This window comes from Columba livia, chromosome 4, assembly GCF_036013475.1.
Source record: "Columba livia isolate bColLiv1 breed racing homer chromosome 4, bColLiv1.pat.W.v2, whole genome shotgun sequence".
Lineage (NCBI taxonomy): Eukaryota > Metazoa > Chordata > Aves > Columbiformes > Columbidae > Columba > Columba livia.
Genome location: NC_088605.1, coordinates 50,901,611 through 50,922,634, shown reverse-complemented (window position 1 = coordinate 50,922,634; position 21,024 = coordinate 50,901,611). Strand labels below are relative to the sequence as shown.

General features: G+C 45.8%; 1 protein-coding gene across 5 annotated transcripts; it reads left to right on the top strand.

Annotated features, from left to right (window-relative positions):
- The first annotated feature begins 229 nt into the window (after positions 1-229).
- On the top strand, positions 230-21,024 carry LOC102089270 (UDP-glucuronosyltransferase 2A2). 5 transcript variants are annotated; one of them, XM_065061640.1, is made up of 9 exons: positions 230-1,161; positions 5,958-6,117; positions 7,295-8,182; positions 13,889-14,533; positions 16,493-16,641; positions 17,917-18,048; positions 18,470-18,557; positions 18,700-18,919; positions 19,627-21,024. In XM_065061640.1, the coding sequence occupies exons 3-9, from the start codon at positions 7,450-7,452 to the stop codon at positions 19,901-19,903; spliced, it is 2,244 nt and encodes a 747-aa protein (XP_064917712.1). In that variant the 5' UTR covers positions 230-1,161; positions 5,958-6,117; positions 7,295-7,449; the 3' UTR covers positions 19,904-21,024. The 5 variants fall into 5 exon arrangements, with proteins under 5 accessions (XP_064917712.1, XP_013225682.1, XP_005511978.1 ...); XM_013370228.3 differs by lacking the exon at positions 13,889-14,533 and having other exon boundaries at positions 230-1,156; XM_005511921.4 differs by lacking the exon at positions 13,889-14,533 and having other exon boundaries at positions 5,989-6,117.

Sequence of the window (21,024 nt, the reverse complement as noted above, 5' to 3'; positions counted from 1 at the left end):
GATGCTCAGTGCCCTGTGCTTGCTCTGACCCCCACCTAGGGCTGCTGGCCTCTCCTCAGTTGGTGTCACCACACATCCCCAGGGAGATCACCCTGTCAAGGGTTTAGATTGCGGGGTGACAATAAAACCCTGGCAGATGTATTGTTAACCTCCTCTCCACCCCCACTTCCCTCTTTTGCCCCTCCCTCTCCCCCCTTCCCACTCAGGACAGGCGATCGGGAGGAAAGGAAGGACAGAGAGAAGAGAGTTGGAAAAATTAACAATGTTTTACTAATGCTACTAATAAGAATAGAGAAAATAATACAAAATATACAAAACCAATCTTGAAAGTCTCAGCAACTGCAGAGCTGACACCCAATGTCCTGAATTGGACTCTGCAGCCAACTGGAGCTGGATTCAGTCTCTCACTAGGCCTCAGTTCGCAGGGATGACTAGCAAGGTCCTCTCCTAATGTCGGCCATAAGCAGAAGGGAAAAAGGGAAAGGGCCGAAATCCTTGTGATCTTCCACTTTTATATGAAGTATTCACATGAATAGAATGTTATACACAGTTGGTGAGTTTCTTGGTCACTTGTTTCTCGTTGTCCCTCTCGCGAGATGTCCATCTGTGCTTATCAATAACTTTGCATTCCATTGCTAGGTTTACCAAAACATGCATCTGGTTCTCCAGGAAAATGAAGCCAATATGAAGGCTTTAGCTGACAGGCAAATTCACTAAAAGAGAAACTTGTTTTTTAACAAAACCAGGACACACCCCCAGCACCTCGTGGGATAGCAGAGGATTTTGGCAAAACTGTGTGCAGGGAAGGCACTGGCAGGATGCAGGCAACAAGAGGTGGCCTCCCCATCCTCAGGTGGGGGGACATGGCAGGGACATCTGCCAGGGACACAGAGGATAGGGAGTCGGGGGGCTGGTGGGGCCAGACTGGTGGGTTCCAGCCTTACCAGGAAGTCAGTGATCAATAGGTTGTCCCCAACGCTTGCTCCTCCCTCCTGGCACACAGCAGCCCTGGCAAACACTGCTCTGGCCACCCAGCCTCTTCCTTCTCCTCCTGGGAACAGCCACCGTGGGCTCTGTGTCTCCCCGTCCTCCCGCTGTCACGTCCCAGTTTCACCCACTGGTGTCACCCTTCTGGCACAGAGCATCACAGCATTCGGTGAGGTGGGTGCCCTGGGGCTGCTGCCTTGGGGAGTGGAGCTGAGTGGGTGGGGAAGAGTTTGGGGACCCCCTGGTGACAAGGAAGGGTGTCTGGGCTCAGGCTCGCAAGGATGCGGGTTTGGGTGACTTTGGGGTGCAGCTGATACCCCTGAGCCCCTCCCATGGCGGGGGGTGCTGCCATAACCCTGGCAGCTGGTTCCCTGCCCTCCTGGGAAGGCCGGAATGTGTCCTCCTGCCAGCGGCCCTATGCATGTCCCTGTCTCCGGCAGGATGATGGATTGGGGTAACCACCTGTGGCAGCCCTGGCACTGTGTGCATGGCATCCCCATGGCTTGTGCCTTTGTCAGGCCTGGAAGCAGAGTGGCACTGGGGCTACAGGCTGCAAAATGGAGTTAAATCCCCTTATTTTGCAAAGTGCTTGGAATTTGGCTGTTAGAACCACAAACACAAAGTGGAGGATGGGTGTCACCACAGAGTCTTCCCTACCTGAATGGGTGAGGAAGAAACAAGGAGAGAAAGACAAGATAAAGAACTGTGATCCCTCCTTGAAAGAAATGTTATTTTAAGTCATAATAGAATGATTACAATGGGTTTCTGGTTCTCTCTCAAATGCTGGGAGCTCCTCTGCATTGCATGATGCAGTTTCCGTATGTTTCAGTAAAAATAACTCAAGTAGAGCTATCTGGTGAGCAGTGGCTTCAGCCACTTCTGTTGTAAAGAAACCACATAGGAAAGTTGCTCCTGAGCCAGATGCGATTTCTCTGTGTCCAGTCACTCTGTATAGTTTTGCTTTCTACAAATCTGCCTTTGAAGCCCTGGCTCTTGTGATGCTCAATACCCCATAGCACATTGCACCTCCTCCAGGGATTCACTTTTCCTCCACAACTTGCTATTTTAGGGTGGTTGACTCACGTACACAACTTGTTCCTTGGTATTTGTTCCAGGCATTTTCTTTCCTCCCTGAATCCCTTGCACACCTGTTGTTTGTTGCTTCTTGGATATAAATCCAGAGCTTCCAACCACCCCCACTTTGCTCCTTAGATATTTGCACTTGGATAAATTGAACACGGATATTTGATTACCCCCTCAAAAAAAAAAAAAGCCACAACATCTCTGGTCTGTTAGATGAGTTTTTGATGACACCTCTTCAGATAGTAGCTCTTGTGTAATGTGAAGGTGCACATAAGGTGCTCTGAGAAGTGTTTTGTTCACTACTGTCAATGAGAACGAGTTGGTTTTGGTTTTTTTAATAGATACATCATTTGGTCCCAGCTCAGAGTGCAACCCTAACAATACCTACTCTCTGTGCTCTTGAAACAGCACTTGTTAGCAGCCAAAGAGATGCAATGTAACCAACTAAGGGAGTCTAACATGTCATGCCCCAGAGGTTTTGGGCAGATGTAAAGAACCTGCAGCTGGTTTTGAGGCCAGAGGAGGGATGGTAGGAGTAACTGTGCCCTTGGAAGCCCCATCCAGCACAAGGAGGAATACAACTCAGGTGAAATCCTTGATGCTCACAGTACCAGTGAGCAAGGGGGCTCCCACATCACACGCAGAGGGGTCTAGACCCCCAAGCAGGTGGTATCCGAAGCAGAGGATGTTCCTCCTTCTCTGTCACCACCATCTCACTCCTCTAGCCTTGAAACATCATGAGCAGCCCCCTCCAAAATCCAAACCACGCCTCCACTGCAAACAGAGGAGTTAAATACAAACTTCTCCTGACAAAACACCTCCAGGGATGAAACGACATCCCTCACAGTCACAAGGGGAAGCCCAAGTCCAAACCTCCCAACCTTGTTTCCCAGAAGTTAAGGGAGGTGCCTTCACCTACCTCCAAGACAGATGCACCGAAACGCTCCTCCACACCTGATTAGCAGGTGAAACACTTGTGGACCCAGGTACAAACTTCCTACCAAACAGCAAAGCTTTCCTCCTGCAAGACACAGATGTGGCTTAGGACCTCGAGCACACTGCATCTGAATAAGCAAAAATGATTTCTCATAATTTTCCCTGGCAGAGCAGAGCTTCGCTCTGCTTCCAAATTTCTTTAAACCAGAAAGCCAGCAGGGAGCTATGGTGCAGCAGAAGGGTCATGTGCAGTTGGTGGATTCAGCCAAAATGTAGCAGGGATTTCAATTTACTTCTCATTTCTCTGCAGAGCTATGAACACCCAAATGCATTATTGCATGTCTATTTATATTTATTTATAGCATAGTATATTTGGACCTGTTTGAGGGGGACCAGAGGAGCCGTTGAAAGGATCCAAGTCTGGAACAGCTCTGCTGGGAGGACAGGTTGAGAGAGTTGGGGGTGTTCAGCCTGGAGAAGAGAAGGCTCCAGGGAGACTTCCTTGCAGCCTTTCTGTGCTTAAAAGGGGCTGACACGAAAGATAGGGACAGACATTTTAGCAGGGCTTGGTGCGGTAGGACAAGGAGTGATGGTTTTCAACTAAAGGAGGGGAAACTTTTTACACTGAGGGTAGTGAGACACTCGCCCAGTTTGCCCAGAGAGGAGGTGGATGCCCCATCCTTGGAGACATCCCAGGCCAGGCTGGACAGGGCTCTGAGCAACCTGAGCTGAGTGAAGATGTCCCTGTTCATGGCAGGGGTTGGACTGGATGAACTTTGAAGGTACATTCCTACCAAAACTATTCTATTTTATTTTCTTATATTTATACATTATCACTTGGCTCAGTGTGATAGTGCTGGCCAGTCCCTCAGGGGGACCTCTGCTCCGTGACAGCCTGGTCTTTGCACAAATCCTCTGTGGACCAGTTTAACTCCTGGACCATAAACAAACTCATCCAACTCATTATTAGTGAGCTGACCTGGTGCAGGGCAAGGCTTGGCACAGGACCATGAGCAACCCGTGGGGAGGTGGAAGGCAGAGTGTGACTGCTCCTTTCCAGGCTGGTAAGCCATGAGATGAGTCCCACCACACTGACATCCTCGCTGTTTGCAGATTTGCTGATCTCTGTAGCACTCAGCTTCCCCTTGCGGGGGTGAGACAGATGCTGGCAGGACAGGGATGTGCCATATCTACAGGCAGATTCAGCAAGTGCTCACCACTGTGCCTCACTCTGGGGCTGGCAGGGACACACTTGGGCAGGAACACATGCCTTGGCCTGGATCCTCTCTCATTTCCTTTTTTTTTTTTTGTGTGTGCCTACACATTTACACACTGATGTATCTGTGCAGCATCAGAACAGAAGTGAAGAGAGTTCATCAAGTCTTGAACTGAATCAATAAAACCACATGGAATATCATCAGCCTAGTCCATGGTGTTTTTGTCCTGCAGCTGCAGGGTAGAGATTTTAAGATACAATTTAGCTGAGGAGAGGGTTATGATAAGGCTATTCCAGCTCATTAACTTTTCTACAATTTCCTTATTACCCCTGGGGATTACATGGGAGGAGGCTTTTACTGAGCATGTTGCACATGTACCTCTGCAAAATTGCTCCATCTACTCACTTTTGTTGGCACTTGAGGATGAACCAACCTTCAACATTCAAGACTTTAAAGTCTGCTTTCAGTCCAGAAGCTGCTTTTTTGCACTAAGTGAAAATAAAACCAGAGTTGTTTAATGCTTCTCAGGGCAAAAGCTTCCCTTTTCTACACTGACACTGGATTGTTGGGGTGCTGGCATCCCAGTTTTCTGGAAGTAACACAGGTGCTATGTATACCATCATCCCCATTCTGCAAAATTATGTGGAAAACACTAATTTATATCACCTAACTTTTGCACAACTCACCTTAACCTCAAAAAGGCTGTAGTTATTTAACAAGATTGCATCAGGTCCTGCAGCCTTTTTACTTAGTAACGCCACCTCTGTGAAATACAGACACCTAACACCACCCAGTTTCTTCAGCCCCACTTTACTCTCATTTACTGGATTTTCTCCTTTAATCTTCTCAAAATATTTATCTTCTCTGTATTAAGAGTAATCTGAGTATCATGTTTAAAAGCTGGCCACAGAAACCAGATGAATTTAACCCTCTGGTTCCCCTAATAGTTGCTCTGCTTTGTTATGGAGAAATTAGTTGCTGAGGGGCTAGGAGCTAAAGCAAAGTTTCCATCTGCCCTGGCCCACATGGAAATGGCCTTTCAATAGTTGCTGGAAAAGCTTTAAGTTTCTTATGGGACTAAGCTAGTTCTATAAACTAAGCGAACCCTAAAAAAAAAAAAAAAAAACAACCAAAAACCCACAAACAAATTACCCTGAATACAAAGATCTGTGGAGAGATCACAGTGAAACTCCTGGCTGTAGGGCCAAATTACTGATATACTATACCAGGAGAATTGTTTTGAAGTCTGAGAGATTTGGAGGAGTCAGGCTGAATATTATGGACAAAATTTAAAAGCCATGGTGATGCATCTTTACATTCCTATGTTTTCAAGTAATTAAAAACTTGCCTAGATCTCCAGAATCAAGGGCCACACAGGCAGCACAGGTAACATACCAACTTTTGAAAAACCCCACAAAACCAACCACAAGATTTTCTCTTTGTTCTTGTGGACAGTTTATAAACAAGTCTATTATTTAACAAACTTTTCTTTTTTTCCCCAGCTGGGACCCTAGAAAGGGTGAAAAATGTTTTTAAGCAGTCAGATATTGTATTTCTGAGCTACAAGGTGCAAAGTCCTTCTGAGAATCTGGCTCTATAATATGCTGTAGCATGGGGAAAGACATCTTGACTATTATTCAATTACTGGAGCACAACAAAGCAATGAATAAACCCATAATACCTGCCTCATTGTGGTCATCCCATATTGTATTACTTCCTCCTATTGAAAAACAGGGTGGAATTCATTTATGCTTCTTCTGCTCAGCACCCAACCTCACCAGAGCTTCCTGGGCACAGAGGACATGAGACACCAAAGACATAGGTGAACCAGCAAAGCAAATTGCACCTTATGACTCTGAGCACAACACTGACCTACCTTGGAAGACCCAGCTAGGTAAGAGCTTTTTTTGCTACATTCATCCCCCACATTGTGCTGGATCAAGTGAACCATTTCACACCTGGGGCTTAGTTGTCATTTTTGATCCAAGTGGTTAAGAGCTCCTTCCAGGACACCACACCTTACACTCAAGCACTGACTTTCCATGCAAGACCCACCCCAGAAGATGTAGAGTTTGCTCCAAAAAGAAATTTCAGCAGCCAGGAGAGCCTCAGATCAGTGTTCAGACCCCCAAACCAAACCCTTAATATGGCCAGGTTGGTGCTCACCTGCCCCAGAGAGCAGCAATGAGCTCCCTGCTTCAGGAGTTGTCCAGGAGTGGCTGGAAACCACCTGCCATATAACAAAACAAAGTACATATCATTGGCATTATCATCACCCAAACAAAGGATTTGCTGCCTTCTCTCAGCAGGGGGGGACAGGGCTCTGATCTGGGTGAAGATATTCCTGCTCATGGCAGGGGTTTGGACTAGATGAGCTTGGAAGGTTCCTTCCAACCCAAACCATTCTATGATTCGGTTTCCAATTGTTTCCAATAGAATACAGGCATTTTAAAGTCAGATGTGGTTCCCACATTCTCCAGCAAATCTCAGGACACATCCAATGTAGGCAGCAAGGCCACTTGTTTGCTAATACTTACTAGTAAATCTGCCAGAATTTACTGATGCAATAATTACACAGCAAGAAGAGACTCCCTGGTATTTGCTTTCATTTCCATGATAAGGGTTTTGCTCTTCAGAGTAAAAACTACAAAACGTATTAAAAAAATAAAGGATTAAATTCTTCTCATGGAAAGCAAGGAGCCTGAAGTCAGTAGGGACTTCTGACATCAGTGGAGATTGCTGCCACCCCTCCACTAGACATGAGGAAGAAATTTTTTACACTGAGGGTCATGAGACCCTGGCCCAGGTTGCCCAGAGAGGTGGTGGATGCCCCATCCCTGGAGACATCCCAGGCCAGGCTGGATGGGGCTCTGAGCAACCTGATCTGGGTGAAGGTGTCCCTGCTCATGGCAGGGGGTTGGACTGGATGAGCTTGGAAGGTCCTTTCCAACCCAAACTATCCTGGGACTCTACAATTCTACCCAAGGAAAGGAGCTATCTCAGGGGAAAACTAAAAAGGTAGAAGGCCAAAAGGGAAAAGTTAACACAAACCATCCTTTTTGTCCTTTCAGACCCAAAACCAAATGTGGATTTGAAAGACCCTACCTGTGCAGCTGCAAACTCTTGCCTTTGCTCAAGGTGCTTGTAAAGAACCATCTGCACACGGAGGTGGAGCGTTTCCAGTTGGAAAGGGAAACTCCTGGGTTATCTAGCACTTAACCCTACCATGGCCACAAAAGCCACCAGCTCTCAGAAATACCTCCAGCTGCTCCTTCTTCAGGTCACTCTCCTAGGGCCTGTCTCCTGTGGGAAGGTATTGGTCTGGCCAACAGAAGGTAGTCACTGGCTGAACGTGAAGATAATTATACAGGAGCTCATCCACCGCGGGCACAACGTCACCATCCTGGTGTCCAATGCTTCCCTCTTCATTAAACCTGCTGAGGCCACAGAGAAGTTTGAGGTCTATAACGTGCCCTTTGAGACAGACACCGTTGAGAACTTGATCAGGCATACAGTGGCACTGTGGCTGGATAACAGGCCAACCACCTTGACCTTCTGGCAGTTTTACAAGGAGCTGGGAAAACTATCAAAACACTGGAACCAGATGAACAGGCTGATGTGCGATGCAGTGGTAACCAACCAAGAGCTGATGGCCCATCTGCAAGAGTCTGGCTATGACCTGGTGCTGTCAGACCCCGTGACCCCTTGTGGGGAACTTGTGGCTCTCAAGTTGGCCATCCCCTTCATCTACTCACTGCGCTTCTCCCCAGCCTTCACCCTGGAGAGGCACTGTGGGAAGATCCCCACCCCACCGTCCTACACGCCTGCAGCCCTGTCTGAGCTCACTGACAGCATGTCCTTCAGCCAGAGAATAAAAAACATCTTGTCTTATCATCTGCAAGACTACGTTTTCCAGAGCTACTGGGGAGAATGGGATGTGTACTATAGCAAGGTCCTAGGTAAGCCTTCTGCTGCTTCACTTCTCATTAATCTGGGGCCAGTTCTGTTTAATCTCTTCATCAATAATCAGGACAAGGGGATCAAGTGTCCCCTCGGTAAGTTTGCAGATTACACCAAATTGGGTGGGAGTGTTGATCTGCTGAAGGGCAAGAAGGCCATACAGAGGGATCTGGACCAGCTGAATTGATGGCCTGAGGAGGTCAATTGCATGAGGTTCAACAAGGCTAAGTGCCGGGTCCTGAACTTGGGTAACAACAACTCCATGAACGCTACAGGCTTGTGGAAGAGTGGCTGGAAAGCTGCCTGGCAGAAATGGTCCTGAGGGCACTGGTCAAGGAATGGCTGATCATGAGCCAGTGTGTGCCCAGGTGGCTAAAAAGGCCAACAGCATCCTGGCTTGTACCAGCACTGGTGTGGCCAGCAGGCCCAGGGCAGTGACTGTGCCCTGTACTGGGAATTGGTGAAGCTCGAACCTTGAATCCTGGGGTTGGTTTTGAGGCCCTGCAGACATGAAAGACCTTGAGGTGCTGGAGTGAGTTCAGAGAAGGGAATGGAGCTGGAGCACAAGTGTGATAGGAGGCAACTGAGGGACCTGGGGGGTTCATCCTGGAGAAAAGGAGGCTGAGGGGAGGCCTTCTCACTCTCTGCAACTGCCTGAAAGGAGGTTGGAGTGAGAGGCAGGGGGTGAGTTTCTGCTCCAAAGTAACAAGCAATAGGACAAGAGGAAACAGTCTCCAGTTGCACCAAAGAAAGTTTAGATTGGAAACTGGGAACTATTTCTTACCAGAAGGGGTTGTCCGGCATTGGAACAGGCTGCCCAGGGCAGTGGCGGAGTCACCATCCCTGGAGGGGTTGAACAGATGTGGAGATGAGGTTTTCAGGGACACAGGTTAGTGCCTTGGTTGGGTTAATGGGTGGACTTTGTGATCTTGAGTGTCTTTTCCAACCAACATGATTCTACACAGCCTCAAAACCTGCAGAGGTAGGAAATGGGCAGGGTTGCAAAGTCAAGGTCTGAGGGAGGCCAGCAAGAAATTTGTCATTATATGTGGAAAAGGGAATGAGCCACCAGGGTCCATCAGTCACAACCACCCCCCCTGGCAGGGTGCTGTGCTGTTATGCCACTGTATCGAGATGAGGATCAGTGGTCATCTCCATTGATGGATTTGACATTCACCTTTTTATTTTATTTTTTTTTTTTAAATATGGAGGTTGCAGCAACATCCACACTATACAGGGGCCTCAGCCAGGAAAGCTCACATATTTGCCCTCAAGTGTCTGCTTTACTCGTCTTTCCAGATTACTGTGACAAGGAGGGGAGGGCTGGTGAATTACAAGCCAACCCTGCCACCCTCCATAGCAATACTGAAATGCATGGTGGCTTCGTAGACTCCACTTCCATCCCTGGTCGTATGAAACCAATCCTCTCCACACAAAACCCGTTTTATTTAAAATATACCCTCCACCCATGAGCAAACAGTGAAAGCAACAAGTCATTCGTCACAGGATTTTCTTCCAGCCTGTTTTGAGTAAATACACAGAAAAAGGTATTTTGGTAAGCATGAGTCACATGTGATCAGCAGGCCCTTTTTCCTAACCTCACATTGAACTTGTGGAAAAAAGGAGCACTTCCAAATCCCACCAGGTTCAATTACCTGCAAACACTTGCAGGCTTCAGGACTCCACAAGTACACCAAGCTGTCTGCAGCCGAGGAGGTATCTCACATTGTCTCACAGCCCAGCTGCTTCCATCACCCTGGAAAGGATGCTCTAGGCGGCACAGAAGGAAAAACCTGGCACAACAACATGATTAGGAAAACAGCAAACACCACAGGAGCCCAGCAATGATGGTTTTTGGCACAGTGAAGAGGGCTTACATTATTTCTTAGAGGCACATCAGAAGTATGACCATCAGTAAACTGTTTAACAGATTTTCAGGCTGCACTTGTGCATTTTTGGCACCTAGTGGCAGGTAGGACAGTCTGCACCATCACCTGCCAGCCCTGGCCTCCTGTGATGCATGCTCTGGAGAATGTAAGTTCATATGAGGAGAGTCCGATTTGATACTGGAGTCACCTACCATGGAGTTTCATCCACTTCAGAGAAAAACTTGTAAGCTGCAGCCCTGGATCACCATCTTAAGCACACCATGAACTGATGCTTTATAAAGCTGAGCATGCCCACACAGTGGGTTAACAGGTCCATCCTCTCTTTGAAACACAGAGGAGAAGTCACATCTTCTACCAAAGAACAAAACCCCAAAACCCACAGAGACCGTAATTAGACAGGCACAACAGGACACAACCCTTCTGGGACCAAGCCCCACAAGGCTCACTGCTCTCCCCACTGCTCCAGAGCAAGCCCATCTTCCAGCTTCAACACATTCTTGACCACCAGATGGCATCGGCTAGCCCCAGCCACCCTTTTACTCCAGGAAAAGACAGTTTTCCAGGACGGGATTTCACACCAGCTACCTTGGCTCCTTGCCCTCCAGAAGAAGGCAGCATCACACAGGCCCAGCCCAGTGTGAAGTCAGCCCACAGGGACACTTTCACACAGGGCTGGTGATGGCTGGGAAGGAGGTGACAGTGCTGTGGCTGTTGGCTGTGTTGAGTTGGGGGTCTGGAGGGAAGGTGTTGGTGTGGCCAGCTGACAACAGCCACTGGCTCAACATGGACTGCATACTCCAGGAACTTGTGGTGCGGGGCCACCAAGTGACCGTGCTGCTGCCTTCGTGCTTCCTCATCCTTGACCCCGCTCAACCCTCACCTTTCCAGTTTGAGGTGGTTAAGGTGCCGATCACCAAAGAGGAGATGGCTGCCTCACTAGAAGAAACTTTTTATTTCTTTTTTTACAAGGAGAGAACACTACCTGCCTGGAAAAGTATTTACGAGGCAATTCAAATTATGTACAAGCTGGAGAACTTAACCAAAATAATTTGTGATGAAGTCCTGAAGAACAAAGCACTGCTGGAGAGGCTGAGGACATTCGGCTTTGATGTTTTCTTGATAGACCCACTGGTGCCCAGTGGGGAGCTGGTTGCTGAGAAGCTGGGGATCCCCTTTGTGTACACCATCCGCTTCTCCATAGGCAACACAGTGGAGCGGCACTGTGGGGCACTCCCGGCACCTCCTTCTTACATCCCAGCCACCCTCAGCCACTTAACAGATAGGATGTCCTTCCTGGAGAGGCTAAAAAACACCTTTACCTACACCATACTGGATATGATGTACCATTACGTTCTCTGGGGAAGCTGGGATCAATACTACAGTGATGTTTTAGGTAAGGCTGCTCTTATTTCCACATATTACACCTGCTGTACACACTAAAGTTCTCAGAACTTAAGAGTGAAGGCACAAATTATAATTAAAATATCCCTGAACTCACTCTTTGCTCTCCAGAATTCTTGTGTGAAATCAAATGATCCAGTTAAATACAAGCCTTACCTGTTTATTTACATTGGTAAAACAAAGTCCATACAGATATCTTTGGAGTAGGTAAAACCCTGCTAAAGCCACAGCAAACAGGACTCATGAGTCACAGCCATACATGAATCAGGACAAAGAAAAGTGAAACAAGACTACACACCCACTAAACACTACTACTGAATTAAAAATTTTGAAATAGAAATTAAAAATGGAAAACTACATAGCAATACTACCTCTTATTTCCGCACAGCACCCTTCTCACTCCCTGGCTCAGCTGGAAAGGAAACGTAAAGGCTTCCTCTGGTCTTTTAAAGGCTTGGGAGTGCAAATGACCCTGCATGCCAGGAAAAGTGGATACAACTAAGACCAAATTTGCAGTGACAGAAGGCCCTCAGCAGAGTCAGGGCTTGTTGGTTTTCTAAAAATATTTAAAAGAAGTGTTAGAAGTTAGCTGTGTTTATTTTTTTCTATAGTTGTACAAGCATTTTCACATTTTTGTTTGAAGTATTTATTATTATGTTTAAAGGAAGCAGGGTAAATATAAATGTTGGACAGATAAAATTGATATTATTTTAATGTGAGGTTCTACATTTTTATTTATTTTTCACTAGCAGAATGTAATTTTGCTGTGAAAACTAAGTTGTCAGGAAATCCTACTATTATCACATTTGGCAGAGGCTACAAAATCTTGTGTTGGGAGGAGCATTGTTCATTGATGCCTTGTGTAAGTCTCAGGCCTGCTTAGATTTTGTGTTGGCTTTTTTATTAATTGTAAAATGTGAGGTTTGGCATTTAAGACGCAAATCAGTGCTCCTCACTTCGTTTTTCTCTCTGGCAGCAGCCTGATGCTGGAGTTAACTCTACCAAGACTTCTTCCTTTCAGCAGTGTTTTAGGTGAATCACTAGCTGTGAATCATTGCAGAACACTTTCACCTAGTGAGGAGATAAAAACCATAACTGACTTTACAGGTAGGTTTGTTCTTACAGGGTGAGGAAGCAAATTTAGGCTGGACTCAAGTGATAAGACTGGGCTAAACGTTGTAGCTGCTGGAAATGTCTCACGGGCTGCTCAAGTGCTTTCCACAGCCTGAGTTCCTGCTTGGCACAGGCAAGTGGAACTTGATCTGGTATGAGACATATGACATACTGGTTTTGGCTGGAATAGAGTTAATTTTCCTCATTGTAGCTTGTGTGGGGCTACAGTTTGGATTTGTGCTGTAAAGAGTCTTGATAACACAGAGGTATTTTAGTTATTACTGAGCAACATGTGTGCAGCATGGAGGCTGGGGGTGCACCAGAAGCTGGGAGGGGACACAGCCAGGACTGCTGACCCCAACTGACCAAAGGCATATTCCTCCTGTACCACATGATGATCTGCTCAGCAAAAAAAGTTGGTGGGGGGAAGCTGGCCAGGGCTGCTGTCGCTCAGGGACTGGCTGGGCATTGTTTGGCTGGTGGCCAGCAAATGTTGATTTTGCACTACTTTTCTTGGATTTTTTGTCATTGTTTTGCTCATTAAGCTGTCTCTGTCTCTTCTCACGGGTTTTCTAACTTCTGCCCTTCTAATTCTTTTCCTCTCCTCCTGTTGGGGATTGAGCAAGTGACTGTTGTGCCTAGGTGCCTACCAGGGTTAAACCACAACAATGGGCAAGGGCTTCTGGGCCTCATATGCTGCAAAAAGCACTTTGTGCTCAGCAGAACCAGGAATTGCCTTTATTTCAAGATCTGGAGGAGGTTCCAGCACAGGATTTGCTGCTTGCCCAGCCCTGCTGTGTACGCAGTTTTGCTTTCTGACGTGCCCTCTTACCAAGCTTGGCACCAGGCAGATCTCACTTATTGGCTGGCTCTGACGTGCTGGCACACTGGAGCAGTGTCACAGTATCACAGAACGTTTGGGATTGGAAGGGACCTCAAAAGATCATCTAGTCCAATCCCCCTGCTGGAGCAGGAACACCTAGGTGAGGTCGCACAGGAACATGTCCAGGCTGGTTTTGAATGTCTCCAGAGAAGAAGACTAAACAACCTCCCTGGGCAGCCTGTTCCAGTGCTCTGTCACCCTCACTGAGAAGAAGTTTCTTCTCAAATTTAAGTGGAACCTCTTGTGTTCCAGCTTGATCCCATTACCCCTTGTCCTATCATTGTTTGCCACCGAATTGCTCCCAGCTTGGTCAGACTGCGGCTGTACACATACTGCTGAGATGAAGGGGCCAAGGCTCACCTGGCTGCTGTGGACCTGCATGTGCTGCTGGAGCACTGGCTTTTGTGGAAAAGTGGTAGTCTGGCCCACTGATGCAAGTCACTGGATCAACATGAAAGTCCTACTGGAAGAGCTTGTTCACCGGGGTCATGAAGTGACTGTGCTGGTGGCTTCAAGCAACCTGCTCATCAACTACCAAGACACCTCCTCCCCCTTCACCTTTGAGATCCTGCAAGTCCCCTTTTCCCAGCAGAGCCTGGAGGCTCTTATGGAGGACTTCCTCAATTTATGGCTGAATGAGGCTTCTAATCTCTATTTCTGGGAGAAAATGCAGAGGCTGAAAAAGGACTTGGAGATCTTTTCCTACATATCAAAGCAGACCTGTGACACTTTGGTGATGAACCCTCAGATGATAGCAAAGCTGCGGCAGGCCAAATTCGATATTGTGATCGCTGACCCCCTGGCTTTAGGTGGGGAGCTCGTAGCAGAGATCTTAGCAATCCCTTTTGTCTACAGCTTCCGCTTCTCTGATGGGAACGTGGCAGAGCGGCTGTGTGGTGGGCTCCCGTCCCCACCTTCTTACGTGCCTGCTAGCACAAATGGGCTGACAGACCAGATGTCCTTTGAGGAAAGACTACAGAACTTTCTTTTCTACCTTTACACAGATTTATTTTTCTTGAAGTTTTGGCAAGACGAATGGGATGGGTACTACAGTAATGTCTTAGGTAAGGCAGCTGTTGAGTGGTCTCTGCTCTTGCATAGGTTGTGCCTTTTGAATGTTTTGGGAGCTCAATGGCGTTGTCTCAATATATTCTTTCTTAATGGCCAGCAGAGATGGTAATCCTGTTTTGGTCATATGGAGGTTGTGCTTTCTTTTTTAGGTCTGGTCTAGTCTAACAGACATCAGTGTGGCTTTGCTCTTGTTCCTTTTTATGGTCTTTATGGCACATAGTTTCAATTTTTGCCAGTGACGATACTGCTGCTCAGCTCTTCCAGTGAGTTGTGTGCCCATTTTAGTGCTTATGGAGGAATTTGGAGGACAGTTCTTAGCTCTTCATTTTGATGATAGGTACTCCTGCAATTAAGGTAGAGCAGATAGAGGCTGGAGGGCAAAATCATTCTTGAACATAGTGTAAGGCCCTGGAGAGACAGCTCCATTGGCAACACAGGGATGGAGTTAACCCTGTTCTGACTAAGAACACTGGCTGACTTTGGGCAAGTGCAGAGCATAAAAGCATACTTGGTCCACATTGTGTCCATTGTCTGAAGGTACCGCCTTACAACCCTGCTTACTACATGATGCTAAGCCTGCGTTTCTACTCTCCAAGAATAAACACTAAGAACTGTCACCTTCCCCTTTCCTTCACCATCCGGAGTTTGAAATAATCTCCTTAAACTACATAAATACCTGAAAGTCCTGTTCCAACACAGTACAGCTCATGCTCGAGACAAAGTCTATCAAAGTGGCCTTTGGAGTTCAATGGACTTTGAATCCTGCACAGAATATCTGTGTTTAGGCAGATAACAACTCAACAGCAAGCACAAGGACGTTTATCCTGTTGCATCCCTTTTCCCTTGTTTGAGTTTTCCTGCCATGTTAAGACTTAATTACACCTTCCTATCACTCTAGTTGTAATGCAAGCTTAATATTCACTCCAGTAAGTTTCAAATTGCCTCATTACTATTTAAATTAAAATAATAAAAATGTACTAGTGTCAATTTTAATGCTGATCAAGTAGTATAAGAAGATGCCCTACAGATAATTTTTCTTGTATTGCTTATTTTGCTTGGTTCCTGCTTGCATTAGGCTGGCTGTGGACAATCATTTACCAACACTTCTAACCCTTTTACTCCCCAGTTACACTTTGGTGGGAAAATACTGCAAAGACAACTTGCAACATATACCTGAGAATAGGTTACTTTTCCAAATGGGAAGCTATAAAACTGTGTGGTGTTTTTTGTTTGTTTGTTTGTTGTTGTTTTGTTTTGTTTTGTTTTGTTTTCCCCCCACTGGATTTTTTTCTATAGATTGATTCTGAGAGACACTGGATTTTGCACAAAATTACACTGAAAGCATCTACAGTTTTGGTCAAATTCTCTCAATATGTGTTGGAAGGAGATAAGCCAGTCACCAGGAAAAGTAGGGTTGACTGAACCTGGCTTTTATTGTAGCCTGAGCAGCCACCGACTGAGTCACCATTTGAAAAATGCAACAGAACTTTGTTTAAAACCTTTCTTTCTCCTTGACTGCTGATCACCGATTTGTGATTTTTTTTTTTTTTTTTTTTTTTTAATTTGGAACTAAGTTTTCTGTGATAGTTCTCTTCCTGTGCTTGTAGTAATAACCCACTTTGAGGTAATGAAGTCGTTTAGCAGTACAAGAATGGCATTTCTGTAACACAGGAACTAAATGTTTCCCACTTACTCATGTGCTGCTCTTAATTAATCCTGAAGGTTCAAAATCCTTTTGAAGATAGTATTGCCTTGTGGCAACCTGCCAAGGCCAAACACAGGGTAGGGCAAGGAATAGGTCTGGATTTGTCCATGTTTTAATTTCGTGCACGATTTGATAGACTACACTGACTGGCAGTGCCAAAAGACAAAGGTAAGGCTCCTGTTTCACAATCTACAGCAAACAAGACCGCTCCCGTGCATGTTGTAAACCCCTTGTACCTTGCCCATAGGAAGGACCACAACCCTGTGTGAGACGATGGGGAAAGCAGAGATCTGGTTAATCAGAACATACTGGGATTTTGAATTTCCACGCCCTTTCCTGCCCAACTTTGAGTTCGTTGGAGGACTTCATTGCCAGCCTGCAAAGCCGTTACCAAAGGTATCCTGACTTGGTTCTGCCATTGGTTGGGTATCTACCTCGCTGAACAAAAACTGTTTCTCTCCCTGATCATCACCCATGCAAGTTGCGGCCTGAGAAAGCTGATTTTTAAAGAAGGTTCTCTGCTGCCAGTGTGGAGCACAGAGCTATTTAGCAATTTGTCCTGCTTTGTGCAAACTGAGGGCTGGGTTTACAGCTTGCTCTCTGAAAAGATGAGAGCTGACATCACCAGAACCAGACTTGGTGTTTATTTTAGGAAAAATAGGTGCTATGTCATAAGATTCATTTCTATAATAGAGACTTGCAGCCTGTGGTAACATTGAAACTTTCAACACAAAAAGGCTCTATGAAGGGACAAATTCTTCAGGCAAAGCAGAGTCGAGACTTGCAGAAAGAGACTAGGTATAAATGCCTTTTCTACTGTTGCTTAGTTTAAGACATCTTAAGGGGAGTAAAATGCTCAGTCTCCAGCTTATGGTCTGATTTGACTGGAAATACTAAGGAGGCATTTGAAACTCCCAGATATTGATGACACCAACATGACATGCTCAGGTCTACATTATTGCTCCTGTAGGAGCCCTAGAGGAGACAGGGTAATTTCAATGCAAGTTGTTTACTGAAAAAAACAAAACAAAACCAAAAACCTTGCAACTCTTCTTCCCTCTCCCCTGTAGCAGGGCTTGAATCGAGGGAATGGATAATCCTTAAAAAAAAAAAGAATCAGGAAGACCTATTGGTCTGATTTATATAAAAGCCGCTCAGCAGTACATGCTGTATTGCAAGCAACAGGAAAATGGATGACTAGCAAAGTGATGGCACCAACCTGATGCATCAGGATGCTGCAAAGCCCTGAAGTTTTTCAGCACTCCTTCTTCCCATGGATTTGTGAAATCAGAAGTTCTTGTTCCGGGAAAATACAGAATCTTGACTGGCTGTGCTAGGGAGGGTGTCACAGGGTACAGCCCTGTCACTCCCCTGCCAGGATCCATTCCTGCTCCCTGTGCTCTGGAAGAAATGTGTCCTGAAGCTGCTTGACTTGCTTTCTAAAAGACAAAGCTCCTGTCACCTGTATCAATTTGTCATGCTCCTTCTTGGGGACAACCTGTCTGTTTTGTACAAGGTCAGGTCTATTTTAGTAATGCCCTTCTGTCAGCAGAGCTGCTCATATACCACGATCATCTTCTCGATAAGCTAAAAAGATTATTCTCTCTGTTGACAGAAATCTGTATAATCTACAATGCATAATTACTCAAATATGTTTTGTGCCTCTCCTAGGAAATGGAAGAATTCGTTCAGAGCTCAGGGGAACACGGCATTGTGGTATTCTCTCTTGGGTCGATGGTCAACAACCTCACTGATGAAAAAAGTAACATCATTGCCAGAGCACTCAGCCAGCTTCCACAAAAGGTGAATTTTCTTTTTAGTCTAAACCAGCTTGCCTTGTTTTTTTTTTTTTGTCACCCTGGTTGCCTTCAGCGAGCCTTTGGTGTTTCAACCAGCCAGTTTTTTCATCTGCATCTCTGCTGGATGTGCCATGGCTGGGAAGTTGGGCTCTGCAGAGAGGCAGAGTTTCCTCACGGGGAGTTCTGGTGTTTTCCTTTCTCTGAACCAAATGACATGGAGGTGCGTCCATAGGCCGGAGTACAAAAATCACTTTATGTGATTTTTATAATGAGCTCATAATAACCAAAGAGTTAAACTGGAGCCTAAGCTATGTGAATTACTGGGAAAAGGTATGTGGGTTGGAGATAAAGACCTACATTACATGTAATAATACAGAAGAGCATGTCACATGCACTGTGTTTATCTTACTCTTCCTTTGTTCAAGGTCCTCTGGCGGTACAAAGGGAAAAAGCCAGAAGCTTTGGGGTCCAATACCAGGATTTATGACTGGATACCCCAAAATGACCTGCTTGGTGAGCCTGATTCTATCTCTGATCATTGCGCCCTTGGAAAAACTGCTTCCTCCTGTTTTTCCACTAAAATAGCTACGTTTGTATCCCAGCAAATGCAGCCTGCCACAGCTTTGTCACACATGACTTTCCCTCCCTGCTCCAGGCCACCCCTTGGCAAAGGCCTTCCTTACTCACGGTGGGACCAACGGGATCTACGAAGCGATCTACCATGGGATACCCATGGTTGGGATTCCCATGTTTGCTGACCAGCATGACAACATCGCTCACATGAGGGCAAAGGGAGCTGCAGTGGAGCTGGATTTCAACAGGCTGACAACGCAGGACCTTGTCAATGCACTGAACACAGTCATCAACAATTCCACGTGAGTTTTGTTCTTGCCATACAGCAGGAGGAGGTTATTGGGCTGCTGATGTGAGAAATTCTGCTGGCTCTTCCAGGCACCAAAAATACTGAGTGGTTGGAGTTTGGTTTTCAGATGAAAACCATCCTGAGAACTAGCATCTCTCAAAAAGGAGAGATCAGTAATTTGATTTCCTTGTACTACATTTTGTGATCCCTTTGAGACAAATAGTTCTTGGAAAGCCCAGAGCAGCTCCTGAGAGTTTTCTGCTCTGTCTCCCTCCCTTATTCTCTGCCAGTCTAAATTATCTGGAGGCTCTGGCTGACAGTTTTACTTGTATTAGTCTGCTCTGTCTGCAGCCACAACAATTCTTTCTCCTGGCTTCTGAGTTATAAATATCCTTAGGTTATACTGGAACAAAAAATGCTGCAAATGTTTTCATGTTGCTTTTTTTAAAGGAGTGTTTGAAATAATTTTGAGTAACTTTTCTTTGCAGAAGATTGGCTTTGTCTGTTACTGTTTGCAACCCAGCTTCATGGCTTCAGGCAGATAGAAGTAGATTTGATCAGTCTCAAATATATTTAAATAACACTGATGAAAGCAAAAGCAGGCTGTTTACCTTCCTCAAGAAGACTGTCAGTTGCTGAATGGGTTGTTATGGGTTCTTTCAGGAATAGGAATTGCTGACAAATCTCTGGTTTCTTTTTTTTTTTCTTTTAATTCTCCAGCTATAAGGAAAATGCTCTAAGGCTATCCAAGATACACCATGATCAGCCAATCAAGCCTCTGGACAGAGCCGTCTTCTGGGTTGAATTTGTCATGCGTCACAAAGGAGCAAAGCACTTGAGACCAGCTGCGCACCATCTCACCTGGTACCAGTACCACTGCCTGGATGTTCTGGCGTTCTTGCTCACCTGTGCAGCCATTGCTGTCTTCATTCTTGTCAAATGCTGCTTATTTTGCTGTAGGAGATGTGGCAGGATAGCGAAGAGGAAGAAAGACTAGACATCCTGTTCCCACCAGTGCTTTTTCGCCTCCTAGGCTGATTCAGCAAGGTGAATAAAATTATTATTTTGGTGAATAAAATAATTATTGGTGAATAAAATTATTAGGAGGTGCTTATCATGAAGCACCCTGTTGAATTGAGTCATGCTGAAAAGCTGTTGTGGGGCAGAGCTGCCTGCTTAGCCAACAAATTCCTTCTGGCATAAATCAAACTGAATTATAGTTGCTTTATTCCTGTTAGCTGATCACATGGGGTTCCTAGAATCGTAACTGCTGCTTTAGCATTTCAAGTTTATTTTGGTATAGTTCATAAATTCAGCCTTGCCTGTGTTGCACTGTGAGCCCCCAAATCTGAAAGTAGTCTCCTCACCTTAGATCTGCCCTCTCCTGTAATAGCTCTTTCCAGATTGGACAGTGCAGCTAAAGTCACAGGCTGCCAAAACCAGCCAAGATGATGAAAAACTGGGAGCTGCAAGTGGCTGGTGAAGGCTGGATCATCACTTTTTTACAAATGCACTATTTGGGGAGTGAGCAGCGACCAGAGTCCTAAAACAAGCAGGGAAGCTACTTTTCTGAGAACCATTTCTCTTTTCCATTCAGTATATGCTTAGAGTCACACTGCACAGGCCATCAGTCCTGCTGTAGCACTACAGGGGTGTGAAAACAGCTTCTGTGTGGTAGCAGCTTGCCCATCTTAACCCACAAATACCTCTGAGCTACATTACCTGAGAAATGCAGGAAAACCTCTAGAGATGGAATGTGCCAGCAAGTAACATCACATGTGTGAATGGTGCAATAGTCCCTTGCCTTTCCTGAAATACTAAGAGGGAAAATAATGCTGCTCTTGGCTCAGAAAAGAGTGGTAGTACATGCAGAACTTGTTCACGATGCACTTACTGATGAAAGCTTACTAAAACAATGCTAGTTCAGCTCTCCTGTTCCAGGTAAGGCTATTCTGTGGCCATGCCACAGAAAAAACTGTGGCCATGCAAGAAAAAACTTGCTCAAATTTTAATGGATGTTTGCTGTATTCTGGAATGCTGCAGAATTGTTTTCAAACAAAACAGGCTGAGAAAACATGTTATATTTGTTTTAATAATAAAATTACTGTGTTAACTTTT

What these genes read in the sequence shown, in the direction of transcription:
- LOC102089270 (XM_065061640.1), top strand. Translation starts at nt 7,450, where the DNA reads ATGGCCACAAAAGCCACCAGCTCTCAGAAATACCTCCAGCTGCTCCTT. An exon ending in CTGCAAAGCCGTTACCAAAG is followed by an intron (nt 16,642 to 17,916) that starts GTATCCTGACTT and finishes TGCCTCTCCTAG; the next exon opens with GAAATGGAAGAATTCGTTCA. An exon ending in ACCCCAAAATGACCTGCTTG is followed by an intron (nt 18,558 to 18,699) that starts GTGAGCCTGATT and finishes TCCCTGCTCCAG; the next exon opens with GCCACCCCTTGGCAAAGGCC.